At 47.2% G+C, this 18,085-nt stretch overlaps 1 protein-coding gene across 6 annotated transcripts in view; it reads right to left on the bottom strand.

Annotated features, from left to right (window-relative positions):
• LIMD1 (LIM domain containing 1) overlaps positions 1-18,085 on the bottom strand; it is a 681,428-nt gene that overhangs the window by 71,746 nt on the left and 591,597 nt on the right. For all 6 annotated transcript variants that reach the window (XM_069613346.1, XM_069613350.1, XM_069613351.1 and 3 more), the window contains one exon: positions 3,040-3,102. In XM_069613346.1, the coding sequence (XP_069469447.1) occupies positions 3,040-3,102 (63 nt within the window). The remainder of the gene's footprint in view (positions 1-3,039; positions 3,103-18,085) is intronic.

The raw sequence follows: 18,085 nt of genomic DNA, 5'->3' as shown, positions 1-18,085 counted from the left end.
TGGAGAGAACCAGAGCTTGGGAGAAAGTGAGCTTTTGAGAGAAGAAGAGGAAAGGCAGAGTACCTCTAAGGAGGTGCAATAACATGTTTGACTTTTTGGAGACGTCAGAGATGTGTGCAGAGAAGGAAAGTGTAGACTCAAATATAACCCTGAGGTTCTTGGCCATGCAGGTGGGCATAGGCGGAGGGCCAAGGGAAGGGGGATCTGAGTCTTGTTGGCATTTAGACATAGATCGTTGGCGGCACACCAATTTTGAATGGGGATTAGACAATCAGAGATGAGGGAAGGAGAGGAGGAGGCAGAGGTAAGCCTGACAATGAGGTGGGCGTCGTCAGCATAGCACTGGAAAGCTGAGCAGAAATGGAGATGCAGTAGACGAGGGTTGCCAGGTACTGGTTGAAAAGCCAGGGCAAGAGGTTAGACCCCTGGGGGACACCGCATGCGTAAAGGGAGATAGAAGATAGGAAAGAGCCAAGTTGTCCCTGGGAGGGTCGATCAGAGAGAAAGGTAAATCAATTTGAATAATTTGGAGACTCATACTGTATGATCAACGATCAAAACTTGGAAACCTGGGCTATAATTGATACTTAACCAAAAGATATGTACGGCTTTACCATACAGGATAGAACAATTGCGGAAGTTAATAAAAACACAAGCAGCAATTTGAGGATATGCAAAGGAACTCTAGCTAGGTAAGAATGCACACATATTGATGCAATAAGGAGAGATTGCTGGGACCATAGGAAATTCAGTCTTACTTTATTCTATTGACCTGATTTAAATACTATAGTGGTTCTGTAGAGAGGGCATTGAACAGTGGTTGTCGTTCTTGCACAATATTAAATGTCTGACTAAGTGACGTAACTAACAGAATGTAGAGGGCATCATGACAGTGGTGTGGACCTGGAACCCAAATCAAACTTAATTCTATTTAATCAAAATTATTTTCTGCATACACTTTGTAATTTTTGTTACCTGTGTGATGAATTGATATGATTCCTTTCCTTGATATCTCATTAAGGTTTGTGTTAAAGTATTTCTCCCCCCCCCCCTCTTCTTTTAGACACCTATCTCTAAAGACTATGGAGTTAGGGTTAACACTGCATTAATAAGATTTATACTGACAAATTGTACATGTGGAATAGGAAAGTGGTATCTGTAGAAAATATCTAGTTGAATAGGAAAGTGGTATCTGTAGAAAATATCTACTGCGTATTTGTAACAGGAATTAATCTAACCATCTACACAAAGCCCAGGTGGGTGAGAAATTGGGACATGCTGTCTAATCAGTTATTGTAAGAGTTTCCAGTTACGTTAATAGATTTATGGAACTTTCTATGGTGATCCTTCTGTGTCTTTGTGGAAAAGGACTGGCAAATGGAGGTGACAACCACATCATGGTCTTGGTGCAGGCAATAGATACATTTTTCATGTCGATCATCACAAAAATGTTTATGAGGCGACATTTCGAGCAGGGCCTGAAAAGGCTCTTCTTGCTGACATCTGCCATGGCTGCGCAGAGGTCCTCTCAAAGTCAACTAGAGGGCCTCTCACAGGGAGCAAAACACGTCGACTCCCAACACGTAAACGTGCAGTAAATATCTGAAGATGGCCACCTGGGATGGAGCTGAGGAGGACTAGTGCCATTGGCTGGGGTAGTATGACCCAAAGTGACAGCAATGCTATATAAGTGACTTGCAGTTTTTGAGCTTTAATGCTAAACTGCTTTAATACTACAGAGGATTCCCAGCCTGACGATAGGGACTATTCATGAGCATGTTAATCCATGAAAGATACCATGCTGGCTTTAGGGTCAGAATTCACATGAGCAGGCCCTAGATCAATCATGGGTGTTTCTTGTAGGTCCCATGACCTCTGCAGGCAACCTCAACCCGATGGAATTAGTGCCTCTGGTGGTGGTGTAATGAATTCTGTGTTGCTCTCAGCCCAATTGAAGCCCCCTTTTGGAGGTGGGAAGGCCTTTCAAAGAGGGCTGTGTTGGGGTCAGCCATCACCTGAACAGCCCCTAGAGGGATCCTGGATGCTTCTCTTCTTGTAGGTTCCCAGACCTCTGCAGGCAGCCTCAGGCAGACGGAATGAGTGCCTCTGATGGTGTTGTAATGAGTCCTTTGTTGCTCTCAGCCCAGTTTAAATATGCAATAAAAATAATAACACTCTTCTTCATGAATGCCTAGAACAAACGGTGCCATTCACCAAGCAGAACATGTTTATCCTTGCTTCTGTTCACCTACATGCGTTTTCTTACATAGTATGTGTCCCAACCACACGCTTCTAGCCTCAAAGACCGGCTTCCATGCTTGCCTAGTTTTCAAGCTCTCATACCTGAGAAACGCTGGTGCGGAAGAACATTTTTCTGGTTACTTCATATTTGACGCACTGGCCTAGTGTCTTTATCATTACAAAGTAGTACAGGTTCCATTGGACTTTGCCCAAATTGGGGCAGTCATTTGGTCACCCATCTTAATGTCATATTACTCTCCTAACTTGACCAAGGTGGACTGCTCTGGGCAATGAAGCACAGCTGCTCTGGACAATGAGTGATGCATGAGGCTATGGGTAGCTATAGCAAGGACAGTGCAACCTAAAATTCCAGGTTCCTAAAGCATACTGTGTTTCTAGAAGAAGGATTTACTGTTCAAGAATCTAGTTGATTAAAGAAACAGTTTCACATGAGTATAGGATCATATATTCCCTCAGGCAGTACAGATCTGAGCTCGTCATTTCTTTTCACCATTTCAAGTCACAGACACAGAAAACAGGTGCGTTTGTGCCTGAGGAATATACGATACCCTCAAATTCCCGTAGTTATGTGTGTGCGGAATGAAACAACTCAATGTTTATTTTTCATCCTGGCAGATGCATTTAGCTCAAAGCTAAAAGTCAGTACTTGTAACATAATGTTGATTTTCTCATTGAAACATAGCCCTCTCAGCTTTAAGCGGAATGCTGACAAATAGTTGAGCATACAACCGAAAGATAACGTGTGTATGTGCAGTCATTAGAACTGACGTTCCTTACCATGTCCATGATGAGATGTCCACACACGAAGCACCGGTCCGCAGATTGCTGGAAGCCGGAATACTGCAAGGCAACAGACAAGAAAGTGGACCAACGATTCCCAAACATGAGTGCATGCAAATGTTCAAAATGCAATGATATGTCGAAATCCTCCTTTTCGCGGTTAATTCAAAGAGAATTAAACAAAAGCTACACTGTTGTGTTTGTCTTGTAAAATGTTTTAGACATACACAACCTTCAAAATACAGCAAGTTCCTCGAACACAGCCCCTTATGTGTACATGGTATACGTGGTACTGGTCAAAGGTCTCGGAGTTCTGTGAGCACAATTTTCACAAGTCCTCCCTCTGACAATACGTTTCTTGCAAGACAAGAGATTCTGTGTGTGAGGGAGTTTTACAAAAGTCCTCTACGGCTGCAAAAGGCATGTACATTGCCATAAGCAGCTTAATAAATAAAACATAAAAAAAGAGTCCACTAAAGGTAGGACTTGTGAAGACTCACAGTTGGGACACAGGGCTCCAACTTTCAGTATAGGCCCGAACCACACAAGTATGTTGGTAGCAACGGCTGAGCAGCCAGAATGATTTTAGGAGAGAGAAAGGGCTGTAGGTGGTACAAGGAATTTACAGTATACACCCAGGCCAAAGAAACACTCACACTTACAGCTATATAAAAATAATGGTTTATTTTATATGTACACTAAGTAAAGGTAAAAAGTAAGTACTATGATATTCAATATTTAACTTTAGCAAAACCAATGCATTATTCGCAGTACTTTTGTAATAACTGTTTCAGGTAAAATAAATTAAACAAAACCAACACAAGGTAAGTAAAAACTCTGTATTAATTTCACAGAGGCCTAACACTTTTCAAGTCCATCGCTAACACTAGTTGAGGGTGCCTCAGAGTCCGTTTAGAGGGCACAACGGGTAAGGCACGGCTGTAGAAAGTTCAAAAGTTCCAGAGGAAGTCTTTCGCAGCAAGCAACAATCTTTGTTGGAACAAGAGTTAGGGACTTCAGATAAGTCTTCCTGTAGGCGGACGGGTGTTAGGCCTGAGCAAACATGTATGGGCATACTCCCAAACACACAATTCAGCTCGAGGGAAGTTCTACCAAGTCTCACTGTACCTTACAAGTGAAGAAGAGGATGCAGCACGATGCCCCCACAATGCAGCAGCAGCAGACCTGGTCACCGGATTCCTGGTCAGGCAGACAAAAGGAGGGACACTGGAATGAATCCCACAGTAGCAGTCGAGTGAAGAGGCTCTCAGCAATGAATTCTTCGCTGTTCTATGATTTTGGTTCCTTTTGGGAAGCACCAGTGAAGAACGATTACTGCCCGGTCGATTTGTTTCGCTTTCCTGGTCCTGCACTCTGGTGAGGGAACTTCAAGGAGTGGAATCTTGCCTCTGGAATTTCAGAAGGAGTCCACCAAAGTTACGGAGGATTCGATCTTCAAAAGATGCTGCACTGCACAGTGGCCACAGGTCCCAGAATACTGGCGGTCTGCAGCCCGTGAAGGTCACAGCTTGTCATGTGATAGCTCGAAATGCAGGCAATCTCAGGACTGATTGGTCCCACCTGTCTAAAGGGGAGTGATATCCTCTTCTGAGATCTCCTGATGATTGGAAGAAAGGGTCGAGCAGCAGTGATTACACAGCGGGCATCTACAGTCGTCTGGAAGTAGCTGCGGACATCTCTGCTCTTCTTCCTCGTTGATTCTTCTGTTCCAGAGGCCAGCTTGTCTTCAGCCCCAGGATCCATGCCTTTTATGCAGGAACTCAGCCAAACAGCCCCCATGCTCCAATCAAACTCTGGGTGGTGGCAGTAGGAACTGGTTCCGGGTAGGCATACCAGAAGACAAAGAACAGCAGTTTCAGACTTCTCCCCCGTTTTCTGTCCTCACAGACACAATTAAGCCTTGGCGAGCTTCACAAAGGATTCCTGCTGAAGACCAAAGTCAAACCAGGACCTCCCCCACCCAGAACTGCAGAAGAAGGCACAATCAAACAAGAAATGGCAAAACAAGAATACAGTCACCATTTTGGGTTAATGGTGACCCTTCTGTGCACTACCACGGCTGTGAGTACAGCCTGGAAGTAAAAATTGCACAAAAGTAGGATACAATGAATGCCATCAGCCTTTCGGGTTAGCCTGTCACTCTAACCAAAAAGTTATAGAAGCAGTGAGTAAGGGGATAACAGTGTAACTCCTCAGCACTCCACATAAGGTGGGGTGTGCTGATCTCACAATATAAAAGTAAGGAAGGATACTGAATATCCCCTGCCCTTGGGAACATAGGTTCTCACAAGGAAAAAAATAGAACATAAAAAGTGAAGCCTAAGGGGCTCCCAGACACTGCACAGAGTGTGCTTTGTGTAGCAAAAGTCAATAACAGATGCCATGGAACATGGAGGAAAACATTTATCCAAAAAAGAGTTACAAAAAGAAATACAGAGTATCCCAAACGATAGGGCAGAAGTGTGAGTGAGTGTGGAAAAAGGTGTCACTCACTCAGGGGAACAGACCAAAAATGCATAAGTGCATGTGCTGGAGGACTCACATGTGGAGGAGATTATACATGCAAATGAAAATCTACCTTAACAGTGAGCATTGCTAGTCTCACTCTCCACGTGGATACAAAATTGGGCAATGATATACTTGACTAGCCAGAATCCCTACAACCTTTACAAAGAACCCCCTTTTAAAGTTTGACCCAGTCGCAATTCTACCAAATTTGTCGCCTTTTCTCTGCATTTAGCAACCTCTTTCCAGCCCCCAGCCATCTGACCCTATCCTAAACTCGCCACTCACAACTTTGGCTTTTTCTTTTGGTTTGAATTACTATTGTCACGTTTCTTGCTAACCCCCATGACTCCCTCCCATTCTCATACCTTATCTCGTGAATATTCCCTGTTGTCAGTAAAAGAAAAGACAGTTTCACTTTCACTTCAAAACTGTATTTCTCCTATAAACTGTTAGGGAGAATTCTCTGTTTAGGCTGAATTTCCTAACCTAGTGAGTCCCCCAGCAGCTTTGCTGGATTTCTGGAGTTTGTTTTTTTCTCCTGCCAAGAGTGAGACTCTTTTTCTCCCACTCTTGGACATGATTATGGTGTTCCTTTGACTGTTAATGTGTTTTAAGGGCTATGGGGTCCTTTACTCCATAGGGTCTCATGTGTTTTTACTATGTGTGTTACACAGCCCCCTCCGTGCAGTGACACAGGGGTGTCATAGTGACACCCCACCATAGACTCCATACCCTGGGACTGACTACTGTCTCCCAGGGCATGTAAAGTCACCATTGGCTTTACTAGTCCCAAATTATGAACAGAAATAAGTACAAACTTTAATTATTTAATTCTCATAGCCTCGAACATACCGCCGGTTTATTTATTTAATATTAATTCGCCGGCTGGTATTTTTTGCCAGGACTCGATTCTAAAATGGCATTTGTGTTCTCTTCTGTGACTCCAACCCAAGTCGAGCCCTTTGTTCCACTTTTGGCGGGCTTCTCCACAGAAGCCTCCAAAAGTGGTGCCACTCTGGGAGGGGATTTAGGCACCCTGGACTGAGTTACCTTGGTAACTCAAGTCGCACTCTTGTGTGATTGGCCCAAGTGGTGAGCCGGCCGGCTCACCACTTAGCATGTTTGATTGACAGCTAGGCTCAGTGAATGGGGGTGTGCTGCATAAAAGCAGGGCTTTGGGGACTGGAACTTCAGAAGTCCCCACAGGACCTGAGAATACGACAAGGGAGAAGCTGAGCCGACCTGCTATGACGACACCACCGGTGGAGCCCTGCGGAACCGACTCACCACTTCCCGACGACAGAGAAGATCTCCCTGCTGGAGAGTCTTCTTCCCCCGACTGGTGGGCACAACCAGTTTACCTTCTTTTTCTCGCATCCCAGGACGTCTTGTGGTCGAATTGCCTGTGCCAAGCACCCCAGCAACCGGATAGGCACTTACCACTGGACCGCGAACAAAAGGACCGCTCCTTTTAACTGAGAACTCCGCAGCTGGTTTCTTCCCTGTCAGTGCAACCGACTCCTGTCTTCCTCCCCGACGAGATCCCCTGTTCCCCCGGACGAAGCACCAACTTGCATCCGCTGCCAGGAACAACTGCCCCCGCTGGAGTATTCTCACCACTTTAAGGTACTGTGTCCGCCAGGCCTCCCTTTCTAAAGATTGCTACAAGGTAATAATAATCCCTTAACCTTCTGGACTGAGCTGGCCGCCTTGACCATCTAACTGGTCCCTTTCTTTTGGTCGAACTCTTTCTGAACCTTTTCGAGACTTTTGTGTACTTTTTAACCGTGTGACCTTGGACACATTTCGTTCTGATCCTCTTAAAGTGGATCCGGCTTTCTGAACTCTAACTTCACGGTTTGACTCTGCCTTCCTCTCTTGCTGTGTTCTTGTGAAAGTGTTGGGATCTGTTTCAATTTATACTCTGCCTTTCTCTCCCTTTTAAAATGAATTATTAGAGTGCCATCTGCGTTAAGCGCTCACCGCTGTCTGAAAATAAGTGGGGCTTTACTTAAGACTTGTCTAATATTCTTTTAAGGGAGTGTATATCTTTTAGTGACCGTGTTTTTGAACTGCTCAATATTAGTGCCTGTGTGTTTTATTAGATGTGATTTTAAATAGATAATTATATCTCTTTTACACCAAGCTCTGGTCAGTGTTTGCTTGTTCTACTGTGTTCCTTTTGACCTATTGTGAATGCTTTGTATACTGCCTAACTCTTCTTGAGGGAAGTCTGACTGCTCAGCCACAGCTACCAAGTGAATCTGTGTGGTACAGACTGCTACCAAGTGGGTTTACTGCCAAACACCTGTAGTCTTAAATCGTTTGCAGTGGTCCCAGAGGGAACTGCACAGGTTTCTGCCTATTACTTCTGAAGTTCCAGTCCCCAAAGCCCTGCTTTTATGCAGCACACCCCCATTCACTCAGCCTAGCTGTCAATCAAACATGCTAAGTGGTGAGCCGACCGGCTCACCACTTGGGCCAATTACACAAGAGTGCGACTTGAGTTACCAAGGTAACTCAGTCCAGGATGCCTAAACCCCCTCCCACACCTCCTGTGGTACCCAGACAGAGTGGCACCACTTTTGGAGGCTTCTGTGGAGAAGCCCGCCAAAAGTGGAACAAAGGGCTCGACTTGGGTTGGAGTCACAGAAGAGAACACAAACGCCATTTTAGAATCGAGTCCTGGCAAAAAATACCAGCCGGTGAATTAATATTAAATAAATAAACCGGCGGTATGTTCAAGGCTATGAGAATTAAATAATTAAAGCTGGTAGCCTCGAACAATGGGAAAATCCCATAGGGATATATTCGCGGTCGAATATAAAAAGTAGTATCCACTGCCACCAGCCAAAACTCGATCAGGGGGGACGGAGACGTGCCCCCTCGACTAACAGACCCCGGGGCAATCGAATTTCCGTGACCAGTACGTCCACAATATGATGGTTTGTACTGGTTTCTGTTCATGATTTGGGACTAGTAAAGACAATGGGGACTTTACATGCCCTGGAAGACAGTAGTCAGTCCAGGGTATGGAGTCTATGGCGGGGTGTCACTATGACACCGCTGTGTCACTGCACGGAGGGTGCTGTGTAACACACATAGTAAAAACACATGAGACCCTATGGAGTAAAGGACCCCATAGCCGATAAAACACATTAACAGTCAAAGGAACACCATAATCATGTCCAAGAGTGGGAGAAAAAGAGTCTCACTCTTGGCAGGAGAAAAAAACTAACTCCAGAAATCCAGCAAAGCTGCTGGGGGACTCACTAGGTTAGGAAATTCAGCCTAAACAGAGAATTCTCCCTAACACTCGCCCTCCCCCCCCAGACTAAGGGACAGGAGGATTTAATCCACTCCAGGATGAATCTCATACCTCTAGTCGATGACATACATCCTAGAGAGACCATCAGCATTTTGGTGGTGACACCCTGACCTATGTTCTATGGTCAAATCAAAGGTTTTCCTTTGTAAGCTATATGACCTACAAACCCTTTGAGGAACATATCCTAAACTCGCCACTCACAACTTTGGCTTTTTCTTTTGGTTTGAATTACTATTGTCACGTTTCTTGCTAACCCTCATGACTCCCTCCCCTTCTAATGCCTTACCTCGTGAATATTCCCTGTTGTCAGTAAAAGAAACGACAGTTTCACTTTCACTTCAAAACTGTATTTCTCCTCTAAACCAATCACTGTCTTCTGGGTCACACTGCCCCCCATCCAAAGACAATCCTCTCCCTTAGCTCCACCACTGGTGGCCGTCTTCAGATTTGGTAAGCATGTAAAGTGGTAGTCTGAGGCAAAGAGGGGAAGGCGGGACGGGTCGCATGTGAATCCATGCCAGACCCATGCTGTAGAACCTTGTGAAGGTGTGCATGGACCTCCACGTAGCAGCGCTGCAGATGTCGAGCAGGGGCACAGCAGAGAGAAACGCTGTGGTTGCTGCAATTGCTCTGGTGAAGTGGGCTCTCGGCCGGCCTGACAGCGGCCAGCTAGCCAGTTGATGACAGTGCATGATGCAGCCAGAGGGTCACCTGCAGATGGAAGCCTTCGACAAGGCCTTTCCCTGATTTATAGGTCCAAAGTTGATGAACAACTGAGAAGTGTTCTGAGAATTCTTTGTTTGTGCCACGCAGAACTTCAAGGCACGAGCAACGTCCAGGGAAGGCAGGGCCCTTTCAGCTGGCGACTGATTCGGAAAGAAGACAGGTAACACCAAATGTTGGTTGAGGTGGAATTCCGATGATACCTTTGGCATAAAGGTGGGGTGTGTACGCAGTACCACATTTGAAGCGTGGAAAGTAAAGTAAGGCTGCTGGCCGAGGTGATAACCATGAGGAAAGTTGTCTTCCACGAGACTAACTTGAGCAGGTGGCCTTATGCATAGGTTTAAAGGGCCCTCCCATGACCTTAATTAGTACAACATTGAGCTCCCAAGCCGGGGCAGAGGGCTTCACTGGAGGCAAAGTCCTGAAGAGTCCCTTGAGGAACTCCTTGACAAGCCTGCGAGATCACAGCAAAGTTCTGCCCGGGGTCCTGGTGTACCTGGATATGGCAGCGAGATGCACCTTGATAGAGGCGTGAGTCAGACCCTCTTTGGCCAAGGAAAGCAAGTATGGTAGGAGTTGCGGAGCCGTAACACGCAGAGGGGCAAACTCCCGAGTCCGTCTTCACACAGAGAAGCGTTTCCATTTATGTCCATAGCACTTCAATGTTGACAAGGCTCTGGCCAAGATGCCCTTACATTCCGCGGGTAAAGCATAACCTCCAAACTCTAGGGCTGCAGGAGCCATGCCCTTAGGTTCAGAGACTCTGGGTCTCTGTTGCAGAATCGCCCCCTCACTCCCGGCCATGTCGAGAAGGTCCCGGGAGAGCGGCAGCTGGATGACGGGCTATTGACATATATAGTAAGTCGGATGCCAGAGTATTATCCTGCAGTGGCACTGTATGGGTGTGTTCATTACTCGGTTGAGGGAACCTGCTGGCGAACCTTTGGCACTTGGTATTAACCGCGATTGCGAAGTGATCGATCTGGGGCTGGCCCCATTTGCCGAACAGAAAATCCACCTGGTCCTGGCGAAGTTCCCACTCGTGGCAAGAGCGCAGTTCCCTGCTGAGTGAGTCAGCTATGGTGTTTGACTCCCGCTAGGTGAAACGGTACCTGCCTTGAGGAACGGCCTAGCGCCACAGGTTCTGGGCTTCCTTGGAAAGCGCTGGTGAGCGGGTCCACCGTTGTTTCCGGATGTAGAACATGGTGGTGCTGTTGTCTGTGAAGATCCTCACCACCTTGCCCTTCAACGACAGGGGAAAAGACTTGAGGGCCCAGAATATGGCCCCGAAGTTCCAGGGTGTTGATGTGGTGGTCTTTCTCTGCCGGTTGCCAGAGGCCTCTGGTCTGCAACTGTCCGGTGTGGACTCCCCATACCTCTAGAGAGGAGTCTGTGGTTACCGTCTCCGGATAAGGAGGAACCTGAAATGGATCTCCCTGGATGAGATGTGGCCATACGCCCCACCACGGTATCACCCGACGGAACTCCTCGTTGAGCGAGATCTTGTCCGCAAAGTTCCCTTACACCTGCATCCATCTGGCATCCAGGAACTCCTGGAGAGGTCTCATGTGAAGTCTGCACAGGCAAACGAGGCTGAAGCAGGATGACATCAATCATGCCAAGCTGCGACTTGATGGACCGAACCGTCGCCGTCTGCACCGACGACAAGCGCTGTACTTTGCCTTGTATGGCTCTCACCCGCTCCTCTGAGGGTGACGCCAAACACGTCACTGTGTTGAGTTGGGCACCTAGAAACAGCTCGTAATGTGATTGCATCAAGCAAGACTTTGCAAAGTTTATTGAGAACCGAAACTCAGTCAGCAGACGTACAGTCTTCAATGTGTGTTTGCCTCCTAGAGCGTGTGTGTGAGTAGGAATGCACCAGCCAGTCGTCCAGGTAGGGGTATACGTGGACGCCTTGTATACGAAGATGTGCCTCCACTGGGGTCAGGCACTTCGAAAAAACCTTTGGGTTGATTTCATGCAGAAAGGCAGAGCCTTGAACTGGTAATGCTGACCTTGAACTACGAATCGTAGGAACTTGCAGTGTTTCTTGTGAATCGGGATGTGGGAGTAGGCGTCCTCTAGATCTCCTTGCTCCAGCTGGCCGAGTATGTGTTGCAACGTGACCATCTGGAAGTTTTAGGACTTTAAGTACTTGTTGAGACAATGAAGATATAGGCCTCCAAGCCATCCCCTATTTTCTTTCGAACCAGAAAGTATCTGTAGAATGCTCCGGAAGCCCCAGAGATGCTGGGGGACAGTTCTATTGCCCCCTTCTGTAACATGGACCGCACCTCCTGCAGAAGCTGTGGTCCGTATTGTTCTTGTCGCTGAATCAGCGGAATACGAGAACACCTGCTTTGGAACTCCAAGGTTTGTTTGTTTGTTTGTTTATTTATTTATTGTGCGCACCGGACCCTGAGGTAGCAGGGCGCAAGAGACAAGGAGGTTTACAGCTTAGTTACAGACGTTACAAGTTACAGAGCAGGCAAAGAGGACATTTCTTGACTCTGCAAGGTGAGACAAGTACAAGTGCAGATAAAGCGCAGCCAAACAGTCAAATCTATGATGAACAATATAGTAGGTCATTGCGTGTCAGGTGAAGTACGAGTGGAGGTGCGAGGGGTAGAGTGCCATTTATATCGCATTCTTGGTGAGCCATTTTATGGTGTTCTTTCTGAAGTTGTTGAACGTTTGGTCAGATCTAAGTGCATGAGGTAGGGCGTTCCATAATTGAGCTGCCTTGACTGGGAAGCTGGATCCTCCAATAGTGGTTAGTTTAAATCTGGGCACTAGGAGGCAGTTAGGGCTGACTGTCCTTGTAAGTCTAGTGGGATTTTTTCTATTAAAAAGTTCTGAAAGGTAGCGGGGGGGTTTGTTGTTTAAGCATTTGTGGATGAGGGAGGCAGATTTAAGGTTGATTTTTCCTTGGGTGGAAAGCCATTTGTGTTTACGTCTTATTTCTGAGATATGTGCTCTTCTAGGGATACTTAGGGCCGCTCTAAGTGCATTATTTGGAGCACTTGAATTCTATTGATGATTTGTTTAGTTGTCCCTATGTAAAGGGCGTTACAATAGTCTAAATTTGATAAGATGAGGGCTCTGGCTAGGATAAGACAGCTGTCATCTGATAAGAATTGTTTCCCAGCTCATTTTAATTTACATGTGTAGGCCGTGGATGAAGCCAGGGAGTTCACCTGTTTGGATAGGGATAGTGTCGCATCAAGGTAAAAACCTAGGGTTTTTACTTCTCTGACGACCTTGGTAGTGTTGCCATCGATGATGAAGGCTGAGTAGTTTTGGTTGAGTTTGGAGATGCGGGCTGCAGTGCCCAGGATGATGAGCTCTGTTTTGTCATCGTTCAAGCATAGGCCATGGTTGGCCATCCATGCTTGAACGATGCTATGGACTCTGTTCACCAGAGCCAGATCTTCAACATAATCCCCAGTAAGTGGTAGGAGAATCTGGGTATCGTCTGCATAGTTGGTATAGGTGATACCCAGATTATCGAGATCGTCGAAGAGTGGCTTGGTGAAGATATTATAGAGTGTTGGCGAGACACAGGATCCCTGGGGCACTCCGCAGGTGATAGGTATCGGGCCTGCTGCCGCTGCGGGGGAGAACACCCTCATGGTCCTGACACTAAGGAATGACTGTATCCAGACTATAGCCTCCCCTGAGAAGTGGGCCGCCGAGTCCAAGTGATTGCATAGGACTCTATGGTCCACCAAATCAAAAGCGGCTGAGAGGTCTAGAAGGAGGAGGAGAGCTAATTTGCCCTAGTCTCTGAGTGAGTCTATTTGGGCCTTTAAGTCAATAAGGGCAGTCTCTGTGCCGTGTTGTGGACAGAAACTGGATTGGCGGGTGCCAAGGAGATGGTTCATCTCAATGAAGTTCTGGATTTGGGTGTACGCTACCTTGTCTAATATTTTTAGTAAGAAAGGCACCGTGGTGATGGGTCTATAATTTGTGGGAATGTTGGGGTCCAGTGTTTGTTTTTTCAGAAGGGGGAGTACCCAGGATTCCTTTAGGTTGCGTGGGATGGTGTCCGTAGTGAAGGAGGCATTAATAAGTTTTGTGATGAAGGGGGCTAGATCTCTAGCCACGTCCTTGATCAGTTGTGCGCGGCATTGATCACCTTTGCAATTAGACGGTTTAAGAGTCAGAATGGTCTTCACTACCTCAATCACTGAGACCTTAGAGAAACGGAATTGTATAGATTCTTTAGGTTTAGGTGTGGGAGTTTTGTCCAAAGGAGTTTGGGTTGGTATATGAGGCTTTCTTTAGGGCAATTTTAGTTTGGAGGTTGGCCACTTTGTTGGTTAGTGCCAGTTGTATGTCTGTACAGCAGCTTTTATCTTTAATGGAGTCATCCTGTACTGCGATAGGAGTTTCCAATTCTTTTAGGATGGAGAATAGCTCCTTCATACTGGAGTTGGCTTGGGTGATCCTGTTATTATAGGTTTCTTGCAAAGAGATGTTTATTAGGTTAGTTTTATTTTCAGCGGTAGGATGCTGGTTCCATGCTGTTTTGCATTTTCTATTCTGTAGTCTTAAGTTTTTTAGGTGGGGTGTAAACCAGGAGTTCAGGTGCTTTTTTGGTTTGCTGTTCCTAGGTTTAAGTGGAGCAACTCTGTCAAGGGCAATGGACATAGCATTATTGAATTCCTCCACTAGGATGCCTGGGTCGATATGGTCAAGTAGAGAATTAAGTTTGGGTAAGATGTGGGGCAGAATATTATCCGCTGTGATATTTTTCTTATTTCTGGTTAAAGTGGGTATGGCGGGAGTGGGTGTTAAAACTGTGGGTCTTTTAGTGTTGAGGGTAAAGGAGATAAGGTGATGGTCTGACCATATTTGGGGGGCAATGGCTGTTATAGAGGGGTTACAGTTATGAGTGGCAATCCAGTCAAGAGTTCTCCCTTTGGTATGTGTGGGAGTATTCACGATCTGCGTGAAACCTAGTTCTGACAGGGTATTGGCTACGGCAGTGGCCAGGTGGTCATTGATATCGTTGTACCCTAGGTTGAAGTCTCCTAACACTAAGGTTTGAGAGGAATTTTTTAGCTTCTCAGAGATAACAGTGGTGATATCTTCATTGAAGGTACTGATGGGGCCCAGGGGTCTATAGACAGCGTCCAGCACCCATCTGTCCATGGTGATCTTTTCCCACGTGCTGACGAAATTCGCCAGCCGGCCTCCCACTGGGGTGCATAAGTGACGGGCCAGGAAGCCATGGCTGGTTCATGCCTGAAAATAATACAATGTATATCGGCAATGCATATTACATAAAGTTTGCCCACAATTGCATACCACATACTTATTCAGCCGCTGTAATTAGCTATTGTACATACAGAGCCCACTCCCCCGGCAGCAGACGTGCAGCAGCAGAGTTCAAATAAATGCAGTCTGCATGTCATGACAGTATGCCACATCCTACAGTCACCCCTGCACACTAGGAGGGTGACCCTATCCCCAGGCCATGGCCACCCTTCTATGACCCATCACAAAAAACAACCCTGCCAGGCATCTCATTTCCTGCAGCACGGACAGTGTGCATCCCAGGAGCGCAATCAGAGTCCAGCTCCAATTGTGCCCCAGTAATCAGGGAGTCCTTCTCCAGCACAGCTGATCAAAAGTGGAAGACCTGCGTGCACTCCCAAGCCAAATGAAGAAACCCTGCTGGAGCGACCCCACATCCAACACAAGGAGGTATGATAAACCTGATGTAGGAAATTAAAGTCTATTAGCTTGAATCTAGAATTTAATGATACCCTCTGAGTTTGACCTAGCACGTATGTCCAATCCTCATCCGCTATACCCTTGCCGAGATCCATCTCCCACCACCAGCTTGGAGCCTCCCATGGTATATCTGCCATGAGACTACTCTATATGTGCAAAACCAGGCGGCCCTCTCCCCGAAATTGAATCACCCCCTGTAATAACACCCAAGTCGGAGGTTACTTAGGAAATGAGAGGACTAGTGCCTTGAGTGCATACTGCACCTGGAAATACAGGAAAATATCCAAAGCAGTGTCCCCACCTCTACCCCTTGCCTGTTGTAAGGAAAGAAACGCAATGAAAAAGTCCCCAAAAGTGACAATGTCCAGCTTTTCCACCCACAGTAAATATGCTTGCTCTCCTGTTATGGCAAGCCCTACCACATGTCGTTCAGGGAGGAGGGGTGAATATAATGTGCAAGTGCCCAACTTGCCCGCAACCTTCTTCCAAATCGTACAGGTAATCTTCACGACATTCAAGGAGCTGGGCAATACCCCTGAGGCCCCAAGGATCACGGAACACAATAGGTCTGAGGCAGCCAGCGCCTCTCCACCAAAAAATGGGGCCGAATAAAGTGGGTGGCATACCAATGTGCCAGAACGTGCACTTGTTCTGCCCATTAATAATGTTATAAATCCGGCAAAGTCAGACCTCTCCTCTCAAACGGTTGTGTCAGCGTAGTAAACACCACCCTCGCCGGCTTCCCCGTCCAGAGCAGGTCAAGAATGAGCCCTTGTAATTGTAGGAAAAAGCCACCAGAGAGAAACAGAGGCGCATTGAGGAAGAGATGCAGGATCCTGGGGAGCACAATTATTTTTACAATCGAGATTTGGCCCAGCAGCGGGAGCAACCGCAATTTCGCCACCTCCTCCTGGAGAGACCCAACCGTCTGCCCAGAATTATCCTGAAACAACTAATAGCGGCTGCGTTAGACCACCACCCCCAGGTACCGCACCCAAGAAGATTCCCACTTCAGGCCCAACTCATCCTCGAAAACTCTTGTACCGTCCATGAGTGGGAAGACCACTGATTTACTATGATTGATCCTGAAACCCGAGAACTCACCAAACCTGAGCACTTCCTGCATAACAGGGCCAAGGTTGCACACCGGGTCACTGATTAAGAGGGCCACGTCATCTGCATACAAGGAGATAATCAGCCTATGTGGCCCTAGCCTCAACCCCCCGCTGAATAGGCCTTGCTCAGAATTGTCGCCAGCGGCTACATTTCTAAAGCAAAGAGGCGAGGGGAAAGCAGGCAACCCTGCTGCCTCCCTCTTCCCATATCAAAGCTTTCAGACCTTGTGCATCCACCACGATCCTCGCTGCCGGGTTAACGTAGAGGAATGACACCAATGCAAGAAAATGAGCACCAAGTCTACATTTTTGGAGGACTGCGAATAAGTATGGCCATTCAACAATGTTGAATGCCTTTTCGGCGTAAAAAGAAAAGACTGCATCAGCCTGTGATTCCAGTTCAAGTGCCCCCAAGACACAAAAAAAAGACACACCCGAACGTTTCCGTGTTCCGTGTCCGTTCTCGTGTTCCTCCTAGGGACAAACCCAGCCTGATCCTGCAGCACAAGGCCGGGCATCAGGGAGAGCAGCCGATTAACGTTCACCTTAGCAAGGATCTTGTTATCCACATTGATTAAGGAGATTGGCAGGTATTACGCGCAATCCACGGCCAGCTTCCCCTTCTTATGCAGAAGGATATTCACCTCGGGTAATGAGGGCGAAGTGTCCCCAAGGCAACCAACTCCACGTACACCCACAGCAGGACTGGGGCAAGGATGAGGGCATACACCCTAAAAAAAATCCCCCCTGACAGGCCGTCAGATCCCAGGGACCTAGATCCCAGGAGCTCTCTGATCACTACCATTACCTCCTCCAGGGAGATCTCTCGGTTAAGAGCTTTGTCAAGTTGCAGTTCCGCCCAGTACAGTTCCACCTCTTCTAAGTAGCGCTGCAGGTTCTTAGAGTACTGCGAGTACCTGGACACATACAGGTGCCTATAAAACGTGCAGAATTCAGCCACAATGTCTTCCTCCACATACAGGGGGCTTCCCTGGGGGGTCTCTAAATCACTCCACCTGCTGCAGTATTTTATCTGTCACCAGCAGCTGAGCCAGCCATGCACCAGGCTTCTGTCCCTCCCGGTACTGGCGCACCTGATGGCCCCTACCCAGAGATCGGATCTCCTGGTCAGATTTTGCCCTAAACCAATCAAACTCCCCCCTGGAAGTCCGGCAGGATCTTGGGATGCGCAGTGGACTCATAGACACCCACCAGCCGCTTAAGCCGTGCCACACCTTCCCCAAGGTCTTCCCTGATCTGCTGAGGATCCCATATTCCTTCGCCATGCACAACCCTCTAAAGTAGCACTTGAAACACTCCCAGAGGACACCTTGCAAGGAGACAGATGTCATGCCTGCACCATGGGCGCATACATTTACGATCAATATGGACCTTATTTCCCATTTGCGAGGCTTTAACTACACTTACCACAATGCACTTGGCTATAACCATCTTTTCCTGGCCATTCCTATTCGCCATCTTCGAAACTACAATCCCCAGAAGCCCTAGGGTTCTCCTCTGCTTCCACCAGCTCAGGAACAGAGAGGGAGGTGGCGGATTGTCTACAGGGGTGCTTAGCCAGGTGCGACCAATTAGCCTG

This window comes from Ambystoma mexicanum, chromosome 5p (genome assembly GCF_040938575.1).
Source record: "Ambystoma mexicanum isolate Mex_15411 chromosome 5p, UKY_AmexF1_1, whole genome shotgun sequence".
NCBI lineage: Eukaryota > Metazoa > Chordata > Amphibia > Caudata > Ambystomatidae > Ambystoma > Ambystoma mexicanum.
The sequence above is the reverse complement of the archived record's forward strand: the minus strand, read 5'-3'. Positions and strand labels throughout refer to the sequence as shown.